Genomic DNA, 17,911 nt, shown 5'->3' with positions numbered 1-17,911 from the left:
GACTATATCAAGGACGAGTTGGTCTCCCATGAACTGCCTTCCACTCTTGATGAAGCCATCGCACTGACTGTCAGGATCGACAGAAGGATACAGACCCGTCGTCGTGAGAGGGGGCGCCAAGGTCCACCTACTACCGGCATTCGGAGAGATCCGACTGGGCTCCTGTCATCTACTGCCACTCACCCAGGTCAGCTTGATCAGTCTGAGCCTATGGAGATTGGGCGAGCCTCTCTCACTCCTGCAGAGCGCCAGCGCCGCTTCACCTCAAACCTCTGCCTCTATTGTGGAGGTGATGGACATCGTGTGGTAACCTGCCCTTTAAAGGGCCGAAGCTCACCGGGCATAGGGGGAGTCCGGTTGAGTTCAATGACCATCCAGTCCTCCGACCGCAAACCCCTGCTGCAAGTTCACCTCCGCCTCTCTGACTCAACTCACACCCTGGCTGCTCTGGTGGATTCTGGCGCCGAAGCCAACATAATGGAAATCAAGCTGGCACGCCAACTGGGACTGGAGAACCTCCGTTTGACACCTCCTATTCCTGCCCGGGCACTGGACGGACACTTACTCGGATCGGTCACTCATGTCACGGCCCCGGTCTCGATGGGTCTGTCCGGAAACCATCAAGAAACTATCCAGTTTCACCTGCTCCCCTCTCCAGGCCAACCCCTCATCCTGGGTTACCCATGGCTCCGCCGGCACAACCCTCAGCTCGACTGGGTGACCGGGGTGATCAGGGAGTGGGGAGAGGACTGCCACCGAACCTGCCTGCTTGCTGCCGCACTACCCCCTCGGCCAGTACCTACTAACTCCGCTCCTGACCTCTCCAATGTCCCAGAATGCTACCATGGTCTCAGAGAGGTGTTTAACAAAGCAAGAGCCACATCTCTGCCCCCTCACCGACCGTACGACTGTGCCATCGACCTCCTCCCTGGAACAGCCCCTCCAAAGGGTCGTCTTTATTCGTTGTCTGCTCCTGAAAGAAAGTCCATGGAGGACTACATCAATGGCTCTCTGTCCGCAGGATTAATCCGTTCATCTTCATCTCCTGCTGGTGCTGGCTTCTTCTTTGTGGGGAAGAAGGACGGATCTCTTCGCCCCTGCATCGACTACAGGGGACTCAACGACATCACAGTGAAAAACCGTTACCCTCTGCCTCTGCTCACCTCTGCTTTTGAGTTGCTCCAGGGAGCCACTGTTTTTACCAAGTTGGATCTCAGAAACGCTTACCACCTAGTGCGGATCCGGGAGGGAGATGAATGGAAAACCGCATTCAATACACCAACAGGCCACTACGAGTATCTGGTTATGCCTTTTGGCCTCACCAATGCTCCTGCTGTGTTCCAGGCTCTAGTGAATGATGTACTGCGGGACATGTTAAACAAGTTTGTCTTCGTTTACCTGGATGACATCTTAATCTACTCCAGAAACCTGTCTGAACACACCCGCCATGTCCAGCAAGTCCTTCATCGTCTTCTGGAGAATTCCCTCTACGCCAAGGCAGAGAAATGTGAGTTTCACGTCAAGACAGTGGCCTTCCTGGGGTACATAGTGGCAGAGGGAAGTATCCAAATGGATCCTGCCAAAGTATCAGCAGTCACTTCATGGCCAGTTCCGGAGAACAGAAAGAAGCTGCAACAGTTTCTGGGGTTTGCTAACTTCTATAGAAAGTTTATCCGGAACTACAGTACCGTTGCTGCCCCTCTCACTGCTCTAACCAGCACCAAGCAACCCTTCACCTGGACCCCAGCAGCCGACAAAGCCTTCAGTACCCTCAAGGTGAGGTTCACCTCCGCTCCCATCCTCCAGATGCCTGATGTGGACCGGCAATTCATTGTGGAGGTGGACGCCTCGGATGTGGGAGTTGGTGCTGTGATTTCTCAGTGGGCTGCGGAGGATAGGAAGCTCCATCCCTGTGCCTTTTTCTCACGTCGGTTGTCCCCCTCTGAGTGCAATTACGACATAGGGAACCGTGAGCTGCTGGCTGTGAAGCTTGCCTTGGAGGAGTGGCGTCACTGGCTGGAGGGGTCCACCATTCCATTTCTCGTTTGGACCGATCATAAGAACTTGGAGTACATCCGCACGGCCAAACGGTTGAACTCCAGGCAGTCCCGCTGGGCCCTGTTCTTCACCAGGTTTAATTTCACTCTGTCATACCGGCCTGGATCACGCAACACCAAGCCAGACGCCCTCTCCCGTCAATTCCAGAAGGATGACACCCCCTCCAAGGACCCTGTGTCGATTCTGCCAAGTCCCTGCATCGTTGCAGCTCTGACCTGGGCTGTTGAGGAACAGGTGCTGGAGGCTCTCCGTAACCAGCCAGGTCCCAGCACTTGCCCAGCTGACCGCCTTTTTGTCCCCGAAGACCTGAGGTCCCAGGTCGTTCAGTGGGGACATGACTCCCGCCTAGCTTGTCACCCTGGCTCCACCCGCACTTACAACCTGCTCGCCCAGAGGTTCTGGTGGCCCTCTCTGAGAAAGGATGTACGGGAATTCGTCCAAGCCTGCCCCATCTGCAACCAACACAAGTCGTCCTGCCAGCCCCCAGCCGGATTGCTGCAGCCCCTGCCTGTGCCCAGACGTCCCTGGTCTCACATCGCCCTTGACTTTGTCACGGGGCTGCCCCCTTCAAGTGGCATGACCGTCATTCTCACCATAGTTGACCGTTTCAGCAAGATGGCACACTTCATTCCCCTCCCCAAGCTCCCAACCGCCAAGGAGACCGCCCAGGTGGTCCTGGAACACGTCTTCCGGATCCACGGACTGCCAAAGGATGTAGTTTCTGACCGTGGTCCACAATTCTCCTCCGCTTTTTGGAAGGAGTTCTGTCACCTGCTGGGAGCCACAGTCAGTCTGACTTCCGGATTCCATCCCCAATCCAATGGGCAGTCAGAGCGGGCTAATCAGGAGCTCGAGAAGGCACTGCGATGCATGACTTCACGCAACCCCCACTCCTGGTCGCAGCAATTGACATGGGTGGAGTACGCACACAATTCTCTGACCTGCTCTGCCATCGGTATGTCCCCTTTCCAATGTGTTTATGGATACCAGCCTCCTCTATTTGCCAGCCAGGAAGAGGAGGTTACTTGCCCATCTGCACTTGCTTTTGCCCGTCGATGTCGCCGCACCTGGTCACAAGCCCGAGCCACACTCCTCAGATCCGTTGCCAGCTACACTACCGGGGCCAACCGTCGGAGAATTCCTGCTCCCACCTACCATGTTGGTCAAAGGGTGTGGTTGTCATCGAAGAACCTGCCACTCAGGGTGGAGTCACAGAAGCTGGCACCTCGGTTCATTGGCCCATTCCCTATCATAAGAGTGATTAGCCCAACTGCTGTCCGGCTCCAACTGCCTAATTCCCTGAGGGTGCACCCCACTTTCCATGTGTCTAAGATTAAGCCCATCCATGAGAGTCCGCTGGTCCCTGCTGCGCCTTGTCCTCCTCCTCCACGGCTCGTCGATGGTGGTCTGGTTTACACCGTCCGCCGCCTGCTTCGGTCCAGACGGAGGGGTAGGGGTCTCCAGTACCTCATTGACTGGGAGGGCTATGGACCTGAGGAAAGGACCTGGGTGCCAGCTAGTCGGATTGTGGATAGGACTCTCATCACCGCTTTCCACCAACGGCATCCTGATCAACCTGCAATCCGTAGGGGCCGCCCCAGAGGGGTCCCTAACCGTCCTGCCCGCTCGGCTTCCTGTCCTGTGCCTGATCCTGTCTCGGGACCTGTCCCATCTCCCGACCACGGCCCTCCGGCTTCCTCCGAGGATGAGGACGTTCACTCGGACCGTTCGGAGGAGTTCTAGCCCTCCTCCGGCTCCCCTCCTCCCGCCCGGCGTGGTGTTGCTCTTGGGACTTCTGGGGCCGTCCCTTGGGGGGGGGGTTCTGTCATGAGCCTCTCACTCCACCGGGTTACCACCTTAATTTTCTTCCACTCTGCTCACCACTCTCTCTACTCAGCCTAACTAGCTCCACCTGTCCCTGCTCTGCTCTGCTCTAATTACTCTGCCAGCTGCGCTGCATTACCCACTACCTCTCCCAGTATTTAAGGCCCTGTCTTTCAGCTCTCCGGTGTCAGATCGTCTGCAAAGCTCACACCCGGAACCTGTTTGCTCGCGCTTCTGGCTCACCCTGGTTTTGTGACCCCGGACCTGCCTGATTTTTGGATACTCTTCTGCCCCAGGAGATCCAGACCTGCTTCTGCCATAACGACTCCTGACTACTCTTCAATCCCGGTAACTCTGACCAGCCTTCTGCCTTGCTACTACGTATTTTGGATTTCCCTTGAACTGTACTGCTGCCTTGTTTCATTCCGCCCTGTTGTGTCTGTGTCTCCCCCCCCCCAGGACTTCTGGACCACCCACCACCGGCTTCATAGGACGCATCGCTGCCACTGGGGGGGGCACAGACCCAGCACATTGGACGGGATCCCTGTTACCCCTGGAGCCTTCATTCACTCCCTACTTCCCTTTTCCCTTAAGTTTTAATAAACTTTCTGGTGTGACGCAATTGTGGTCCTCTGGTCGTCTGTCTGAACCGTGACAAAAGCTATCAGGTCCATCCCCAGTATATAGAGTTAATAAAGCTATCAGGTCCATACCCAATATATAGAGTTAATAAAGCTATCAGGTCCATACCCAGTATATAGAGTTAATAAAGCTATCAGGTCCATCCCCAGTATATAGAGATAATAAAGCTATCAGGTCCATACCCAGTATATAGAGTTAATAAAGCTATCAGGTCCATCCCCAGTATATAGAGTTAATAAAGCTATCAGGTCCATACCCAATATATAGAGTTAATAAAGCTATCAGGTCCATACCCAGTATATAGAGTTAATAAAGCTATCAGGTCCATACCCAGTATATAGAGTTAATAAAGCTATCAGGTCCATCCCAGTATATAGAGTTAATAAAGCTATCAGGTCCATACCCAGTATATAGAGTTAATAAAGCTATCAGGTCCATACCCAGTATATAGAGTTAATAAAGCTATCAGGTCCATACCCAGTATATAGAGTTAATAAAGCTATCAGATCCATCCCCAGTATATAGAGTTAATAAAGCTATCAGGTCCATCCCCAGTATATAGAGTTAATAAAGCTATCAGGTCCATACCCAGTATATAGAGATAATAAAGCTACCAGGTCCATCCACAATATATAGAGTTAATAAAGCTATCAGGTCCATACCCAGTATATAGAGTTAATAAAGCTATCAGGTCCATCCCCAATATATAGAGATAATAAAGCTATCAGGTCAATACCCAGTATATAGAGTTAATAAAGCTATCAGGTCCATCCCCAGTATATAGAGTTAACAAAGCTATCAGGTCCATACCCAATATATAGAGTTAATAAAGCTATCAGGTCCATACCCAGTATATAGAGTTAATAAAGCTATCAGGTCCATCCCCAGTATATAGAGTTAATAAAGCTATCAGGTCCATCCCCAGTATATAGAGGTAATAAAGCTATCAGGTCCATCCCCAATATATAGAGTTAATAAAGCTATCAGGTCCATCCCCAGTATATAGAGTTAATAAAGCTATCAGGTCCATACCCAATATATAGAGTTAATAAAGCTATCAGGTCCATACCCAGCATATAGAGATAATAAAGCTACCAGGTCCATCCACAATATATAGAGTTAATAAAGCTATCAGGTCCATACCCAGTATATAGAGTTAATAAAGCTATCAGGTCCATACCCAGTATATAGAGTTAATAAAGCTATCAGGTCCATCCCCAATATATAGAGTTAATAAAGCTATCAGGTCCATACCCAGTATATAGCGTTAATAAAGCTATCAGGTCCATACCCAGTATATAGAGTTAATAAAGCTATCAGGTCCATACCCAGTATATAGAGTTAATAAAGCTATCAGGTCCATCCCCAATATATAGAGTTAATAAAGCTATCAGGTCCATCCCCAGTATATAGAGTTAATAAAAAGGTCCATCCCCAGTATATAGAGTTAATAAAGCTATCAGGTCCATCCCCAATATATAGAGTTAATAAAGCTATCAGGTCCATACCCAGTATATAGAGTTAATAAAGCTATCAGGTCCATACCCAGTATATAGAGTTAATAAAGCTATCAGGTCCATACCCAGTATATAGAGTTAATAAAGCTATCAGGTCCATCCCCAATATATAGAGATAATAAAGCTATCAGGTCCATACCCAGTATATAGAGTTAATAAAGCTATCAGGTCCATACCCAGTATATAGAGTTAATAAAGCTATCAGGTCCATCCCCAATATATAGAGATAATAAAGCTATCAGGTCTATACCCAGTATATAGAGTTAATAAAGCTATCAGGTCCATCCCCAGTATATAGAGTTAATAAAGCTATCAGGTCCATACCCAATATATAGAGTTAATAAAGCTATCAGGTCCATACCCAGTATATAGAGTTAATAAAGCTATCAGGTCCATACCCAGTATATAGAGTTAATAAAGCTATCAGGTCCATAGCCAGTATATAGAGATAATAAAGCTATCAGGTCCATCCCAGTATATAGAGATAATAAAGCTATCAGGTCCATCCCCAATATATAGAGTTAATACAGCTATCAGGTCCATACCCAATATATAGAGTTAATAAAGCTATCAGGTCCATCCCAGTATATAGAGTTAATAAAGCTATCAGGTCCATACCCAGTATATAGAGTTAATAAAGCTATCAGGTCCATACCCAGTATATAGAGTTAATAAAGCTATCAGGTCCATACCCAATATATAGAATTAATAAAGCTATCAGGTCCATCCCAGTATATAGAGTTAATAAAGCTATCAGGTCCATACCCATTATATAGAGTTAATAAAGCTATCAGGTCTATCCCAGTATATAGAGTTAATAAAAGCTATCAGGTCCATCCCCAATATATAGAGTTAATAAAGCTATCAGGTCCATACCCAGTATATAGAGTTAATAAAGCTATCAGGTCCATACCCAGTATATAGAGTTAATAAAGCTATCAGGTCCATACCCAGTATATAGAGATAATAAAGCTACCAGGTCCATCCACAATATATAGAGTTAATAAAGCTATCAGGTCCATACCCAGTATATAGAGTTAATAAAGCTATCAGGTCCATCCCCAGTATATAGAGTTAATAAAGCTATCAGGTCCATACCCAGTATATAGAGATAATAAAGCTACCAGGTCCATCCACAATATATAGAGTTAATAAAGCTATCAGGTCCATACCCAGTATATAGAGTTAATAAAGCTATCAGGTCCATCCCCAATATATAGAGATAATAAAGCTATCAGGTCAATACCCAGTATATAGAGTTAATAAAGCTATCAGGTCCATCCCCAGTATATAGAGTTAACAAAGCTATCAGGTCCATACCCAATATATAGAGTTAATAAAGCTATCAGGTCCATACCCAGTATATAGAGTTAATAAAGCTATCAGGTCCATCCCCAGTATATAGAGTTAATAAAGCTATCAGGTCCATCCCCAGTATATAGAGGTAATAAAGCTATCAGGTCCATCCCCAATATATAGAGTTAATAAAGCTATCAGGTCCATCCCCAGTATATAGAGTTAATAAAGCTATCAGGTCCATACCCAATATATAGAGTTAATAAAGCTATCAGGTCCATACCCAGCATATAGAGATAATAAAGCTACCAGGTCCATCCACAATATATAGAGTTAATAAAGCTATCAGGTCCATACCCAGTATATAGAGTTAATAAAGCTATCAGGTCCATACCCAGTATATAGAGTTAATAAAGCTATCAGGTCCATCCCCAATATATAGAGTTAATAAAGCTATCAGGTCCATACCCAGTATATAGCGTTAATAAAGCTATCAGGTCCATACCCAGTATATAGAGTTAATAAAGCTATCAGGTCCATACCCAGTATATAGAGTTAATAAAGCTATCAGGTCCATCCCCAATATATAGAGTTAATAAAGCTATCAGGTCCATCCCCAGTATATAGAGTTAATAAAAAGGTCCATCCCCAGTATATAGAGTTAATAAAGCTATCAGGTCCATCCCCAATATATAGAGTTAATAAAGCTATCAGGTCCATACCCAGTATATAGAGTTAATAAAGCTATCAGGTCCATACCCAGTATATAGAGTTAATAAAGCTATCAGGTCCATACCCAGTATATAGAGTTAATAAAGCTATCAGGTCCATCCCCAATATATAGAGATAATAAAGCTATCAGGTCCATACCCAGTATATAGAGTTAATAAAGCTATCAGGTCCATACCCAGTATATAGAGTTAATAAAGCTATCAGGTCCATCCCCAATATATAGAGATAATAAAGCTATCAGGTCCATACCCAGTATATAGAGTTAATAAAGCTATCAGGTCCATTCCCAGTATATAGAGTTAATAAAGCTATCAGGTCCATACCCAATATATAGAGTTAATAAAGCTATCAGGTCCATACCCAGTATATAGAGTTAATAAAGCTATCAGGTCCATACCCAGTATATAGAGTTAATAAAGCTATCAGGTCCATAGCCAGTATATAGAGATAATAAAGCTATCAGGTCCATCCCAGTATATAGAGATAATAAAGCTATCAGGTCCATCCCCAATATATAGAGTTAATACAGCTATCAGATCCATACCCAATATATAGAGTTAATAAAGCTATCAGGTCCATCCCAGTATATAGAGTTAATAAAGCTATCAGGTCCATACCCAGTATATAGAGTTAATAAAGCTATCAGGTCCATACCCAGTATATAGAGTTAATAAAGCTATCAGGTCCATACCCAATATATAGAATTAATAAAGCTATCAGGTCCATCCCAGTATATAGAGTTAATAAAGCTATCAGGTCCATACCCAGTATATAGAGTTAATAAAGCTATCAGGTCTATCCCAGTATATAGAGTTAATAAAAGCTATCAGGTCCATCCCCAATATATAGAGTTAATAAAGCTATCAGGTCCATACCCAGTATATAGAGTTAATAAAGCTATCAGGTCTATCCCAGTATATAGAGTTAATAAAAGCTATCAGGTCCATCCCCAATATATAGAGTTAATAAAGCTATCAGGTCCATACCCAGTATATAGAGTTAATAAAGCTATCAGGTCCATCCCCAGTATATAGAGTTAATAAAGCTATCAGGTCCATACCCAGTATATAGAGATAATAAAGCTACCAGGTCCATCCACAATATATAGAGTTAATAAAGCTATCAGGTCCATACCCAGTATATAGAGTTAATAAAGCTATCAGGTCCATCCCCAATATATAGAGATAATAAAGCTATCAGGTCAATACCCAGTATATAGAGTTAATAAAGCTATCAGGTCCATCCCCAGTATATAGAGTTAACAAAGCTATCAGGTCCATACCCAATATATAGAGTTAATAAAGCTATCAGGTCCATACCCAGTATATAGAGTTAATAAAGCTATCAGGTCCATCCCCAGTATATAGAGTTAATAAAGCTATCAGGTCCATCCCCAGTATATAGAGGTAATAAAGCTATCAGGTCCATCCCCAATATATAGAGTTAATAAAGCTATCAGGTCCATCCCCAGTATATAGAGTTAATAAAGCTATCAGGTCCATACCCAATATATAGAGTTAATAAAGCTATCAGGTCCATACCCAGCATATAGAGATAATAAAGCTACCAGGTCCATCCACAATATATAGAGTTAATAAAGCTATCAGGTCCATACCCAGTATATAGAGTTAATAAAGCTATCAGGTCCATACCCAGTATATAGAGTTAATAAAGCTATCAGGTCCATCCCCAATATATAGAGTTAATAAAGCTATCAGGTCCATACCCAGTATATAGCGTTAATAAAGCTATCAGGTCCATACCCAGTATATAGAGTTAATAAAGCTATCAGGTCCATACCCAGTATATAGAGTTAATAAAGCTATCAGGTCCATCCCCAATATATAGAGTTAATAAAGCTATCAGGTCCATCCCCAGTATATAGAGTTAATAAAAAGGTCCATCCCCAGTATATAGAGTTAATAAAGCTATCAGGTCCATCCCCAATATATAGAGTTAATAAAGCTATCAGGTCCATACCCAGTATATAGAGTTAATAAAGCTATCAGGTCCATACCCAGTATATAGAGTTAATAAAGCTATCAGGTCCATAGCCAGTATATAGAGTTAATAAAGCTATCAGGTCCATACCCAGTATATAGAGTTAATAAAGCTATCAGGTCCATCCCAGTATATAGAGTTAATAAAAGCTATCAGGTCCATCCCCAATATATAGAGTTAATAAAGCTATCAGGTCCATCCCAGTATATAGAGTTAATAAAGCTATCAGGTCCATCCCCAGTATATAGAGTTAATAAAGCTATCAGGTCCATACCCAATATATAGAGTTAATAAAGCTATCAGGTCCATACCCAGTATATAGAGTTAATAAAGCTATCAGGTCCATCCCAGTATATAGAGTTAATAAAAGCTATCAGGTCCATCCCCAGTATATAGAGTTAATAAAGCTATCAGGTCCATACCCAGTATATAGAGTTAATAAAGCTATCAGGTCCATACCCAGTATATAGAGTTAATAAAGCTATCAGGTCCATCCCCAGTATATAGAGTTAATAAAGCTATCAGGTCCATACCCAATATATAGAGTTAATAAAGCTATCAGGTCCATCCCAGTATATAGAGTTAATAAAAGCTATCAGGTCCATCCCCAATATATAGAGTTAATAAAGCTATCAGGTCCATCCCAGTATATAGAGTTAATAAAAGCTATCAGGTCCATCCCCAATATATAGAGTTAATAAAGCTATCAGGTCCATCCCAGTATATAGAGTTAATAAAGCTATCAGGTCCATCCCCAGTATATAGAGTTAATAAAGCTATCAGGTCCATACCCAGTATATAGAGTTAATAAAGCTATCAGGTCCATCCCAGTATATAGAGTTAATAAAAGCTATCAGGTCCATACCCAGTATATAGAGTTAATAAAGCTATCAGGTCCATCCCAGTATATAGAGTTAATAAAGCTATCAGGTCCATCCCCAGTATATAGAGTTAATAAAGCTATCAGGTCCATCCCCAGTATATAGAGTTAATAAAGCTATCAGGTCCATACCCAGTATATAGAGTTAATAAAACTATCAGGTCCATATCCAATATATAGAGTTAATAAAGCTATCAGGTCCATACCCAGTATATAGAGTTAATAAAGCTATCAGGTCCATACCCAATATATAGAGTTAATAAAGCTATCAGGTCCATACCCAGTATATAGAGTTAATAAAGCTATCAGGTCCATACCCAGTATATAGAGTTAATAAAGCTATCAGGTCCATCCCCAATATATAGAGATAATAAAGCTATCAGGTCCATACCCAGTATATAGAGTTAATAAAGCTATCAGGTCCATCCCCAGTATATAGAGTTAATAAAGCTATCAGGTCCATACCCAATATATAGAGTTAATAAAGCTATCAGGTCCATACCCAGTATATAGAGTTAATAAAGCTATCAGGTCCATACCCAGTATATAGAGTTAATAAAGCTATCAGGTCCATAGCCAGTATATAGAGATAATAAAGCTATCAGGTCCATCCCAGTATATAGAGTTAATAAAGCTATCAGGTCCATCCCCAGTATATAGAGTTAATAAAGCTATCAGGTCCATACCCAATATATAGAGTTAATAAAGCTATCAGGTCCATACCCAGTATATAGAGTTAATAAAGCTATCAGGTCCATACCCAGTATATAGAGTTAATAAAGCTATCAGGTCCATCCCAGTATATAGAGTTAATAAAGCTATCAGGTCCATCCCCAGTATATAGAGTTAATAAAGCTATCAGGTCCATCCCCAGTATATAGAGTTAATAAAGCTATCAGGTCCATACCCAGTATATAGAGTTAATAAAGCTATCAGGTCCATACCCAGTATATAGAGTTAATAAAGCTATCAGGTCCATAGCCAGTATATAGAGTTAATAAAGCTATCAGGTCCATCCCCAATATATAGAGTTAATAAAGCTATCAGGTCCATCCCCAGTATATAGAGTTAATAAAGCTATCAGGTCCATACCCAGTATATAGAGTTAATAAAGCTATCAGGTCCATACCCAGTATATAGAGTTAATAAAGCTATCAGGTCCATACCCAATATATAGAGTTAATAAAGCTATCAGGTCCATCCCCAGTATATAGAGTTAATAAAGCTATCAGGTCCATCCCCAGTATATAGAGTTAATAAAGCTATCAGGTCCATACCCAGTATATAGAGTTAATAAAGCTATCAGGTCCATACCCAATATATAGAGTTAATAAAGCTATCAGGTCCATCCCCAGTATATAGAGTTAATAAAGCTATCAGGTCCATCCCCAGTATATAGAGTTAATAAAGCTATCAGGTCCATACCCAGTATATAGAGTTAATAAAGCTATCAGGTCCATACCCAGTATATAGAGTTAATAAAGCTATCAGGTCCATCCCCAATATATAGAGTTAATAAAGCTATCAGGTCCATACCCAATATATAGAGTTAATAAAGCTATCAGGTCCATCCCCAGTATATAGAGTTAATAAAGCTATCAGGTCCATCCCCAGTATATAGAGTTAATAAAGCTATCAGGTCCATACCCAGTATATAGAGTTAATAAAGCTATCAGGTCCATACCCAGTATATAGAGTTAATAAAGCTATCAGGTCCATACCCAGTATATAGAGTTAATAAAGCTATCAGGTCCATACCCAATATATAGAGTTAATAAAGCTATCAGGTCCATCCCCAGTATATAGAGTTAATAAAGCTATCAGGTCCATCCCCAGTATATAGAGTTAATAAAGCTATCAGGTCCATACCCAGTATATAGAGTTAATAAAGCTATCAGGTCCATCCCCAGTATATAGAGTTAATAAAGCTATCAGGTCCATACCCAGTATATAGAGTTAATAAAGCTATCAGGTCCATACCCAATATATAGAGTTGATAAAGCTATCAGGTCCATACCCAGTATATAGCGTTAATAAAGCTATCAGGTCCATACCCAGTATATAGAGTTAATAAAGCTATCAGGTCCATCCCCAGTATATAGAGTTAATAAAGCTATCAGGTCCATACCCAGTATATAGAGTTAATAAAGCTATCAGGTCCATCCCAGTATATAGAGTTAATAAAAGCTATCAGGTCCATCCCCAATATATAGAGTTAATAAAGCTATCAGGTCCATCCCCAATATATAGAGTTAATAAAGCTATCAGGTCCATACCCAGTATATAGAGTTAATAAAGCTATCAGGTCCATCCCAGTATATAGAGTTAATAAAAGCTATCAGGTCCATCCCCAATATATAGAGTTAATAAAGCTATCAGGTCCATCCCAGTATATAGAGTTAATAAAGCTATCAGGTCCATACCCAGTATATAGAGTTAATAAAGCTATCAGGTCCATACCCAATATATAGAGTTAATAAAGCTATCAGGTCCATACCCAATATATAGAGTTAATAAAGCTATCAGGTCCATCCCCAGTATATAGAGTTAATAAAGCTATCAGGTCCATACCCAGTATATAGAGTTAATAAAGCTATCAGGTCCATACCCAATATATAGAGTTAATAAAGCTATCAGGTCCATCCCCAGTATATAGAGTTAATAAAGCTATCAGGTCCATCCCCAGTATATAGAGTTAATAAAGCTATCAGGTCCATACCCAGTATATAGAGTTAATAAAGCTATCAGGTCCATACCCAGTATATAGAGTTAATAAAGCTATCAGGTCCATCCCCAATATATAGAGTTAATAAAGCTATCAGGTCCATACCCAATATATAAAGTTAATAAAACTATCAGGTCCATACCCAGTATATAGAGTTAATAAAGCTATCAGGTCCATCCCCAGTATATAGAGTTAATAAAGCTATCAGGTCCATACCCAGTATATAGAGTTAATAAAGCTATCAGGTCCATCCCCAGTATATAGAGTTAATAAAGCTATCAGGTCCATACCCAGTATATAGAGTTAATAAAGCTATCAGGTCCATACCCAATATATAGAGTTGATAAAGCTATCAGGTCCATACCCAGTATATAGCGTTAATAAAGCTATCAGGTCCATACCCAGTATATAGAGTTAATAAAGCTATCAGGTCCATCCCCAGTATATAGAGTTAATAAAGCTATCAGGTCCATACCCAGTATATAGAGTTAATAAAGCTATCAGGTCCATCCCAGTATATAGAGTTAATAAAAGCTATCAGGTCCATCCCCAATATATAGAGTTAATAAAGCTATCAGGTCCATCCCCAATATATAGAGTTAATAAAGCTATCAGGTCCATACCCAGTATATAGAGTTAATAAAGCTATCAGGTCCATCCCAGTATATAGAGTTAATAAAAGCTATCAGGTCCATCCCCAATATATAGAGTTAATAAAGCTATCAGGTCCATCCCAGTATATAGAGTTAATAAAGCTATCAGGTCCATCCCCAGTATATAGAGTTAATAAAGCTATCAGGTCCATACCCAATATATAGAGTTAATAAAACTATCAGGTCCATACCCAGTATATAGAGTTAATAAAGCTATCAGGTCCATACCCAGTATATAGAGTTAATAAAGCTATCAGGTCCATACCCAGTATATAGAGTTAATAAAGCTATCAGGTCCATCCCCAGTATATAGAGTTAATAAAGCTATCAGGTCCATACCCAGTATATAGAGTTAATAAAGCTATCAGGTCCATACCCAATATATAGAGTTGATAAAGCTATCAGGTCCATACCCAGTATATAGCGTTAATAAAGCTATCAGGTCCATACCCAGTATATAGAGTTAATAAAGCTATCAGGTCCATCCCCAGTATATAGAGTTAATAAAGCTATCAGGTCCATACCCAGTATATAGAGTTAATAAAGCTATCAGGTCCATCCCAGTATATAGAGTTAATAAAAGCTATCAGGTCCATCCCCAATATATAGAGTTAATAAAGCTATCAGGTCCATCCCCAATATATAGAGTTAATAAAGCTATCAGGTCCATACCCAGTATATAGAGTTAATAAAGCTATCAGGTCCATCCCAGTATATAGAGTTAATAAAAGCTATCAGGTCCATCCCCAGTATATAGAGTTAATAAAGTTATCAGGTCCATCCCCAGTATATAGAGTTAATAAAGCTATCAGGTCCATACCCAGTATATAGAGTTAATAAAACTATCAGGTCCATATCCAATATATAGAGTTAATAAAGCTATCAGGTCCATACCCAGTATATAGAGTTAATAAAGCTATCAGGTCCATACCCAATATATAGAGTTAATAAAGCTATCAGGTCCATACCCAGTATATAGAGTTAATAAAGCTATCAGGTCCATACCCAGTATATAGAGTTAATAAAGCTATCAGGTCCATCCCCAATATATAGAGATAATAAAGCTATCAGGTCCATACCCAGTATATAGAGTTAATAAAGCTATCAGGTCCATCCCCAGTATATAGAGTTAATAAAGCTATCAGGTCCATACCCAATATATAGAGTTAATAAAGCTATCAGGTCCATACCCAGTATATAGAGTTAATAAAGCTATCAGGTCCATACCCAGTATATAGAGTTAATAAAGCTATCAGGTCCATAGCCAGTATATAGAGATAATAAAGCTATCAGGTCCATCCCAGTATATAGAGATAATAAAGCTATCAGGTCCATCCCCAATATATAGAGTTAATACAGCTATCAGGTCCATACCCAATATATAGAGTTAATAAAGCTATCAGGTCCATCCCAGTATATAGAGTTAATAAAGCTATCAGGTCCATACCCAGTATATAGAGTTAATAAAGCTATCAGGTCCATACCCAGTATATAGAGTTAATAAAGCTATCAGGTCCATACCCAATATATAGAATTAATAAAGCTATCAGGTCCATACCCAGTATATAGAGTTAATAAAGCTATCAGGTCCATCCCCAATATATAGAGTTAATAAAGCTATCAGGTCCATACCCAATATATAGAGTTAATAAAGCTATCAGGTCCATCCCCAGTATATAGAGTTAATAAAGCTATCAGGTCCATACCCAGTATATAGAGTTAATAAAGCTATCAGGTCCATCCCCAGTATATAGAGTTAATAAAGCTATCAGGTCCATACCCAATATATAGAGTTAATAAAGCTATCAGGTCCATCCCCAGTATATAGAGGTAATAAAGCTATCAGGTCCATCCCCAATATATAGAGTTAATAAAGCTATCAGGTCCATCCCCAGTATATAGAGTTAATAAAGCTATCAGGTCCATACCCAATATATAGAGTTAATAAAGCTATCAGGTCCATCCCCAGTATATAGAGGTAATAAAGCTATCAGGTCCATCCCCAGTATATAGAGTTAATAAAGCTATCAGGTCCATACCCAATATATAGAGTTAATAAAGCTATCAGGTCCATACCCAGTATATAGAGTTAATAAAGCTATCAGGTCCATCCCCAATATATAGAGTTAATAAAGCTATCAGGTCCATACCCAGTATATAGAGTTAATAAAGCTATCAGGTCCATACCCAATATATAGAGTTAATAAAGCTATCAGGTCCATCCCCAATATATATAGTTAATAAAGCTATCAGGTCCATACCCAGTATATAGAGTTAATAAAGCTATCAGGTCCATCCCCAGTATATAGAGTTAATAAAGCTATCAGGTCCATACCCAATATATAGAGTTAATAAAGCTATCAGGTCCATCCCCAGTATATAGAGGTAATAAAGCTATCAGGTCCATCCCCAGTATATAGAGTTAATAAAGCTATCAGGTCCATACCCAATATATAGAGTTAATAAAGCTATCAGGTCCATACCCAGTATATAGAGTTAATAAAGCTATCAGGTCCATACCCAATATATAGAGTTAATAAAGCTATCAGGTCCATCCCCAGTATATATAGTTAATAAAGCTATCAGGTCCATACCCAGTATATAGAGTTAATAAAGCTATCAGGTCCATCCCCAGTATATAGAGTTAATAAAGCTATCAGGTCCATACCCAATATATAGAGTTAATAAAGCTATCAGGTCCATCCCCAGTATATAGAGTTAATAAAGCTATCAGGTCCATCCCCAGTATATAGAGTTAATAAAGCTATCAGGTCCATACCCAATATATAGAGTTAATAAAGCTATCAGTTCCATCCCCAGTATATAGAGGTAATAAAGCTATCAGGTCCATCCCCAGTATATAGAGTTAATAAAGCTATCAGGTCCATACCCAATATATAGAGTTAATAAAGCTATCAGGTCCATCCCCAGTATATAGAGGTAATAAAGCTATCAGGTCCATCCCCAGTATATAGAGTTAATAAAGCTATCAGGTCCATACCCAATATATAGAGGTAATAAAGCTATCAGGTCCATCCCCAATATATAGAGTTAATAAAGCTATCAGGTCCATCCCCAGTATATAGAGTTAATAAAGCTATCAGGTCCATACCCAATATATAGAGTTAATAAAGCTATCAGGTCCATCCCCAGTATATAGAGGTAATAAAGCTATCAGGTCCATCCCCAGTATATAGAGTTAATAAAGCTATCAGGTCCATCCCCAATATATAGAGTTAATAAAGCTATCAGGTCCATCCCCAGTATATACATTTACATTTACATTTTAGTCATTTAGCAGACGCTCTTATCCAGAGCGACTTACAGTTAGTGAATACATTATTACTTTTTTTATACTGGCCACCCGTGGGAATCAAACCCACATATAGAGTTAATAAAGCTATCAGGTCCATACCCAGTAACCGAAGATGCCGGTCCGTGTGTAGGTAGTCTGTATGTCTCTGATGAAGGGGACATGAACCTGCTTAGAGAAGACCAACAACAGCAGCCCCTGCAGCCTCACTGAAGATACCTTGTAGGGGAAAAGAGAGGGGTGAGAGAGAGAGAGAAGGGGGGGATGGAG

General features: G+C 40.9%; 1 protein-coding gene across 1 annotated transcript in view; it reads right to left on the bottom strand.

Annotated features, from left to right (window-relative positions):
* The window catches only part of LOC311113926 (inositol polyphosphate 5-phosphatase K-like), a gene marked incomplete at both ends in the record, with an annotated part of 78,486 nt that overhangs the window by 33,482 nt on the left and 27,093 nt on the right, over window positions 1-17,911 (bottom strand). The window contains one exon of the mRNA XM_084189201.1: window positions 17,744-17,860. Coding sequence (XP_084045327.1) covers window positions 17,744-17,860 — 117 coding nt within the window. The remainder of the gene's footprint in view (window positions 1-17,743; window positions 17,861-17,911) is intronic.

This window comes from Coregonus lavaretus (genome assembly GCF_964263955.1).
Source record: "Coregonus lavaretus genome assembly, contig: HAP1_SCAFFOLD_274, whole genome shotgun sequence".
NCBI classification, from domain to species: Eukaryota; Metazoa; Chordata; class Actinopteri; order Salmoniformes; family Salmonidae; genus Coregonus; species Coregonus lavaretus.
The sequence above is the reverse complement of the archived record's forward strand: the minus strand, read 5'-3'. Positions and strand labels throughout refer to the sequence as shown.